The sequence below is a fragment of the Mus caroli genome, chromosome 12 (assembly GCF_900094665.2).
Source record: "Mus caroli chromosome 12, CAROLI_EIJ_v1.1, whole genome shotgun sequence".
NCBI lineage: Eukaryota > Metazoa > Chordata > Mammalia > Rodentia > Muridae > Mus > Mus caroli.
Window position 1 is genome coordinate 99,525,376 of NC_034581.1, and position 7,254 is coordinate 99,532,629.

At 49.4% G+C, this 7,254-nt stretch overlaps 1 protein-coding gene across 1 annotated transcript in view; it reads left to right on the forward strand.

Moving 5' to 3' along the window:
- Positions 1 to 47: 47 nt before the first annotated feature.
- Positions 48 to 7,254, forward strand: part of LOC110306588 (protein TCL1B3-like) — an 89,680-nt gene continuing 82,473 nt past the window's right edge. The window contains exons 1-2 of the mRNA XM_021178658.1: positions 48 to 127; positions 845 to 905. Coding sequence (XP_021034317.1) covers positions 48 to 127; positions 845 to 905 — 141 coding nt within the window. The remainder of the gene's footprint in view (positions 128 to 844; positions 906 to 7,254) is intronic.

The window sequence follows — 7,254 nt, forward strand, 5'->3', positions numbered from 1 at the left end:
AAAGGTAGGCTTGATCCTCTTGCCTCCCTCCACCTTGCAGTGCCGAGATGTCAGCTATCTGCCACCATAGCACTGAGAACAGGCTCCAGGGCATTGGTCACGACAGGCAAGCGCTTTATCAGCTGAGGTACAGCGCCAGGGCCTGCCTGCGTCCTCTGCTTTTGAGAAATTAACAGTAATTCCCATTCACCATTCGGCTGCTCTGAAGTTCCTTTCAGATACTAGGGAGAGCTTGTACAGTGTGTCCTTGAGCCAGGTGGTGATGCTGTGCAGGAGGGATGTCCCCTCGAGATGGGAGAAGGCATGAGCTGGCCTCTGACACGTTTTTCTTTCTCATGAACTGGGTTCTCAGAGGAAATCGCTGGAACTATGTCTGTCTTCCAGTCCAGTGTCTTGGTGGGACTTCTCCAGGGCTCATCGATCCAGAGACGGGTGTGGAGGACCCGATTACCACCCTCACCCGTGGGACACTTCTCTTCCAGTGTGTCTGCCTGTGCAGGAAGCCACATTCAGTCTCCTAAAGCCTAGAAGTCACAGAGGCAGGAGAAAGGCCGCCTTTTTCCATGAGTAGGGCACAGAGAATGAGTAGCGGCCTTCCTGAGGTAGGGTGGAAGGCTGCGTGGGCTTCTCTGTACACAGGGTATGCTGGGCTCCCATGATTTGGGGTTCCTCAAGAAGGGGAGGAGAGCTACAGCCCAAGCATGCCACCTTCCTCATTTCACTAGGGACCCAGTGAGAGGATGACAGCCCTCACCATTGACTAGTGTCAAGGCTGAAAGAAGAAAAGGCACACGAGTCTCAAGGTTTTTACCACATTAATTGCGCATTCCCCTCTTTTGAGCAGGCAGCTGGGCCTGCATGGGTCCCTCACAGACCTTGGAAGCCCCTGGAAGCCTTTTGTTCAGGTAAGGAAGGAGCCCCGGAAGAAAGGCTGTGCCCAGTGGCCTGTCTGGGCTGGCAGCTTTGTCCTCTGGGAATAAATACCATTAGCAAATGGCTTTCCTACCTGAGCATGAGTGCCAGGCTGTGGGTCACACATCAGTCGGCGGTTGTCCCTTGCCATCACACAAGCTGTGGAGTGACTTGCTTTCCCATTCTGGCTGCTTTTGGCTTTTCCCAGATCTGCCTGTATTCCTTAAGGCTCATTTTGAAAAAAACTGAAATGACTAAAAAAAAAAAAATATTAGCAAAACAGCACTGTAAGTATTCTCGCTGGAGTGTAAGCTGGGCCAGGATAGGCTGCAGGCCCACTCAGAGCCTGTGAATCAGTGAGAGCCTATCAGAGCCCCAGAGAACGGGGCCTTTGAAGCCCCGTAAGAAGGGTGACATTCTTTCCAGCGGTTAACTTGGAATGCTTTCTATGTGCCCTGCACGCCGCAACCAGGTAGGAAGTTGAGGATGTTATCTCATTCGAGTCTGAGGAATACCTCAGCGGTCTGCATTAGAGTTAACTCTAAGGATTCAACAGTGACACGCAAGTTCCTTTATACAAACAGCATCGGACCAGCCCTCTAGGGACAGTAGATGACGTCGCAGATGCCCAATCCCGTGGAAGTAGAGATAAAGACAGCCGGGAACCATCAGACTTGGGTGCAGGGCCACTGAGCCCAGGTCTACTGTAAGAGAAGAACTTGTGTTTGACTGTGGAACCCTCTCTCCAGCCCAAGAAAGACATTTTCATTGCAGGTGGTTTTGGCGCTATAGCCTGGTAGTCACGTGACTGTCATTCAGCTTAATTTGAACTATACGTTTTGTGATTGTTTTAGGATAGAAGGTAACTTCTCATTTGTTTATTTTGTGACTCCCAACCCTTGGCCTCCTGCATAATAAGCCCACAATTCAACACCAAGCCACACCCCCAGCTTCATTAGCCCTGTTGAGTTCACTTCCGGGAGGAGTCTGAGACAGCTGTCCAGAGAGGTCTTGCTCCCCTTGCTGGGTAGTATATTGCCATAGCAGGGTGAACCAGGTAGATCAGAATTGGGAGAAATCAAATCCTGTAATGGCCCGAATGAGAGATGTCCCCCATAGGCTCCTGGGTTCGAACACTTAGTCCCCAGCTGGTGGCCAGTTTAACACGTTTGTGGAACCTTTAGGAGGAACCATCTTTCTAGCCCAAGGCTCAGGACCCAGTGATGCTGCTCAGTGCACACTTAGAAAGCCACTCTCCACACAGGGAGTCAGTCACTGGGGGAGGGCCTTGAGGCCTTATAGCCAACCTAATTCTTGATCTCTCTGCTTCCAGAGTGTGGTTGTAAAGTGATCCTGCCCCAATGTCCCTCAGTGATGGAATGTGACCCGGGAGTTGTGAGGTGACATTAGCCCTTTCCTCCCCAGCTTGCTTTTGGTCATGGTGTTTGTCACAGTAAACTGAGGCAGAAGACACTTCACAGGTAGGTTCGATATGGTTAGGTTCGATACGAGGCCAAAGAGTTTTTAAAAAACACTTCCCTTTCATGTTACAGAGGAAAATCTCTAATGAGCTGAAATGCTGGGCTTCTGTTGTATAGACTTACACCAGAAGAACAGTTTAACCAGAGGCTATCCCATTTTTTATCAGTAGCAAGGACTGTGGTACGGGGGTCCACAGCACCCTAACACTTCCCCCATGGGTAGGTGCACCAGAAAAAGGCAGTGGAAATGCCCAGTGCTTTAGGCTCAGCAGCCAAAAATGAGCAACCTTCCTGGGAAGTCACCAGAGCCATGGTGGGTTCCCTTCCTGCGCTGCATGGCAGCTGGTTGGGGCTCAGCTTTCGACCGTTCGGGGACACATACTTTGAACCTGGGAGAGCCAGTGCTCATAGCCTTCACAGATAAGCTGGGAAGTCTCCCATTTCTCACCACCTTGTGCATCACTCTAAGGCAAACCTCCTGTCAACGATGCTGCTAGCTTTCTCTGACTAACAGACACGCGAACTAGAGAAGAAGGGTCATCTATAAATACATCTCACAGCAATGTGTGCTGGGGCAATGCCTCTCAGCACAGGCAGAAAGAGACCACAGGGGATGGTTTTTCAAGAGTTCCCACCAGGCCTGCACCTTTCAGTGGCCCCTCTATCTCTCTAAGGTGCATCTCTGGGGAGAAAGTCTTAACCACAGAGATCTTAGAGTTATATTGTAAGACCCAAGCTGGAGCCTCCAGAGCAAAGCTCTGGGCATTAGGTGAAGGTAAGGGATGCTGTTCTGCCCACCTGCGTCCAAAACATTTGTGTGTGGGATGCCCTTACCCTCTTCCCCAGACCCTGTGAATGTACTACCTGGGACCTAGAAGATGTGCTTTGACCTTGAGAGAATAGATGCTCCTGGGTCCCCTGGGTAGGTCTTGGCCACGTGTCTTAGCAGGGGGAACAGGGAGGCCAAAGAGTGGAGATGTAACCAGGGTTATCCTTGATGGACAGAGGTGATTAAATGCTGTGAATTGTGTATTGCAGTCAGCCTCCAGAGGCAAGAAGCAAGCCTGGGTGTTTACTCTGCAGCCCATGTAAAGAGGACAGATCCTGATTTTAGTGCAGTGAAATGGATGCTGGACTTTAGACCTCTAACTGTAGGATATAAATCAGTGTTTGAAGCCATTTAGTTTGTTGGGGCAGCCGTAAGAAACTAGTGTCTGGCTGCCTGTTTTTGTGTTTTGTTTTGTTTTGTTTATAAAGGACACCATGTGGTACAGCAACTGGATAAGAGGACAGATATGACCTCACAAAAGAGTAGCGGATATGAGGCAGTATCTCCCTTATAGCAGATGACCTCACAGAGGGCCCGGGAGACCAGGCCACATGTCTGAGGTCACTGCCCAGTGACGGCACGGCTGGAGTGTGAACTTTGATCTCTTCTCTAGCTGCCCGGGTACGTGAGTGCACCCTGGCTGGCCTGGGTATGGCACAGCTTTGGCAAGGGGGTCTGAGAGCGAGCCCCCCATGGCCTTATAGGAGTAACTCTGGCCTCAGAGTCATTCTTCATTTCTTTAGCAAGAGCCAGGGAGGACAGGCCTTTGGAATTTGTTCCCTGGTCAAGCGTGGCCAAGGACTTGAGGGAGGTAGAAGGTCCCAGTGTGGAAGGCAGTGTGTAGGCCTGGAGGGGATGGACAGACAGACAGTGAGCACATGTGATGCTCAGAGAAAGGGACCAAGGCCAGGTTTGCCTGGTGGCGTGGCATAGCTCTGGTGAGGGGATCTCCTGTGACATTCCAGGAAAGGGTCGTGTAAGGCCTGCCCGCTGCAGTTTCCCAGGGTGACCAGCCTCTTTATTTCTATTTCTGCCTCCCTTAGAGACATCTGTTGTCTTGAGCTCTCACTTCCTGTCTCTATTCCTCCCCAGCCCCCACCTCCACACCCCCTCCCCCCCAGCTTTCTGCTTGTTACAGCTCCCCTCCTCCACTTCTGGCAACACGGCCAAATAAGACATGCTCTTTCATAGTCGCACTGCCTTGAAGTTTAAACCTGCTATTTTTTATTTCACTGAACCGAGGCGAGCATATAATTAAGATGGCTGAAGTTCTCAGTCTCCTGTCCCTGACCTTTCTGCCCAGAGTCCACTCTCCAGAGGCTGTCAGTTTTTGTCGCTGGAGTTGTTTCTTCTGCCTCTGTCACTCTCAGCACTCCTGACACTGTTTTCCAGTCCTACCTGAATTCATTCATTCATTTATTTTTTTACTACTTAGTGAATAAAAATGTAAGTGTCTTTATTTCATTGCCTGGCTATCCGACTTCTGATCCTCGCTCGATTATAACAACAGTGCCTGCATTATTATGGCTTTTAAGAATGTTTATTAAGTAATTTATGTGTTCTCTTCTTCTACCATGTAAGTTCCAGGGATTGAACTCAGGTCGTCAGACCTGGCAGCAGATGCTGTAATGGCCAATGTTAACCTGTCAGCCTCACTTGATCCATGGACAGAGAACTTCCTGGAATGCTGGAGGCTGTGGTTTATGGGAGATGGCAGACCCCAGGTTTTTGCTCCCCTAAACAAATCTGTGTGAACCAACTGTACAGATGTGCCTGATCATGTGTGTGTGCGCAGGGAGTACATCAGGGTGCGCTCCTGCCCCTGATTGGATGTGGGCAGGAGGTTTGCAAGCAAGAAGCAAGCACATCAGGATAAATGCTTGTCGCTGATTGGACCTGATGGGAAATACGGTGGCCTTGCGGTGTTGCCTCTTAAGCCTCTGCAAAATGGGACTCATCTCCTTTTTCTGAGAATCCAGGAGTGGATCTGGCCCAGAGTCCATCATCCTGACCAGTATTTAGTTAAAGCTCACTTCAAAGGTATCTCAGGAATTTTCAGACCTGGCCATTCTCTCCCGAAGCTCAGGTTTCATGTTGCCATTATCCATTAGACCATCTCTGTCACTACTGTGATGAGTTTATAATCATTACCTCACAGGCTCCATGGTTACACAGCTTCCCCTCCCCTCGTTAATCACCTTTTGTTAATTGGTTCCTTTCTGTTTGATTTTGGTTGTCTTTTTACTGGGCTCTCAAACAATACACAAAACCCACGGGTAAAGTTTTCAAACAAACATCCAATAAGTAATAGCCCCTTTCCTCCTCCCAGCCTGCCTTGGATCCTCCGCCCCGCAGTTGCCTCCTAATGCCGTGTGGTTGTTCCAGTCCCCCCAGGGTTGGAGCGTGGAGTGTCCCTGCCCCTCGGTTCCCTGTGTTCCATGGCTTAGTCTTTATTCTTCTTCCCTTAAACAAACAAACAAACAAACACCTCTTTATTCCTTTCTCCGCTGGAGCTTGGTCCTAAGCGCTTCATGAAGAACAGGCGTGGGAACGGCACTCTTTTGCGACCAGCTCTTCTGAAAAGGTTTTGTCATATCTGTGTGTTGTGGAAAAGCTTGGCTGTGCCCAGAAACGCTTACCCTCCAAGTCTGCTGGCAAGGCCTCACTCTCATGACCATCTCCAGCTCTGTTGGGAAGCACAGTGAAGGGTATTTGATTCCCCCCCCCTTTTTTATGAAGAAATCGCTTCAAGATCATTTTTTAAAAAAAACCTCTGGCACCTGTGCTTTCTTCGGAGCCATTTGTCCCTTCCCCCTCCCTTCTCCTCCCCACTCTCGTCCACTGGCTTTCTGTCTTCAAAGCCAGGTCTACAGACTCCATTTATAGCTTCTTGGGAAATCCCATCTTTGACCCCTGTTAGTCAGAGGTTGGATCTCAAATGGATCCTGATTTTATCTTTTTCTCTTCTTTTTTTCAGACCTTGGATGTTGTTTTCTTTTAGGAAGCCCCGTCCCGTTTCGTTCCTTCTGCCCCTCAAATGTCTGCTGCGTGTCTCTTGGTTCATGGTCCTGCAGCCTCAGAGGAAACTGTAAACGTAGCTTTTATTCACCAGATGCAATTGTCGGCTGGGAGGCTGACTGCTGTATAGGCTCACCTTTCCTAGTTCTTTCTGAGCTCTGGCTTGCTGGTTCAAACTCCTCTCCAAGCTGACTGACTCAAACTGACTTCTCTCAGCTTCTGGCTGAATTGCTCTGCTTAGCTCCAACTAACTGGCAATCTGTTCTAATCTTCTGGTTCCTTCCCGTTCTCTGGCTCCTGTATTCACTTACAACCTGTCTCTGTAAAACTGTCCTAGGAAAACTGCCTCCTCTCTTTGTCTCTCTCTGGGGCTCTCTTAGTTACCTCTCTTTCCTCTCTGCTCTCTTAAATAGCTTCTCTTTCCTGTCCTGAGACATATCTCTGACACACTCTGTCAGATCTCTCTCTGGTTCATCACTTTGTCTGCCCCTCAATTAGATTCCACTATCAAATCTGTCTCCTTCCTTCTATAAACTAACTTTCATTGTTTGGGATTAAAGGTGTGTATTAAGGAAGTGTCTGTATTCCAGCCAGACCATACTGTAATCCAGAATGTGTCTGCATTCCAGCTGGATCATAAAGACCTAGAAGGTCTTTGGATGTGATCCCTTGCCAGAGCAGCCATGTTACTGGATTAAAATTCCTCTACAGGGAACACCATAATCACTTGCCCTGAGCTGCTGAGCACAGGACCAGGGTGTCCCATATTCTCTTGGCACTTAGCTTCTGCTTCAGCCCTGTGATGCTCCTGGGAGCTAGGAAGGCTATTTGGAGGTGTGTTCAGTTATGTTTAAGGATGAAGGAAGCAAGGAAGGCTAGTGACCCCTGGCTGGATGCACACGGGTGGCGCTGTGGGCCTCCTTGAATGCTTTTGATGGGTGTGGGGCGCCGCTAATCTTCCGGTGCTGAGTCATTTCCTCAGCACCAACTAGTAAACACCTAGTTTGCGCCTGC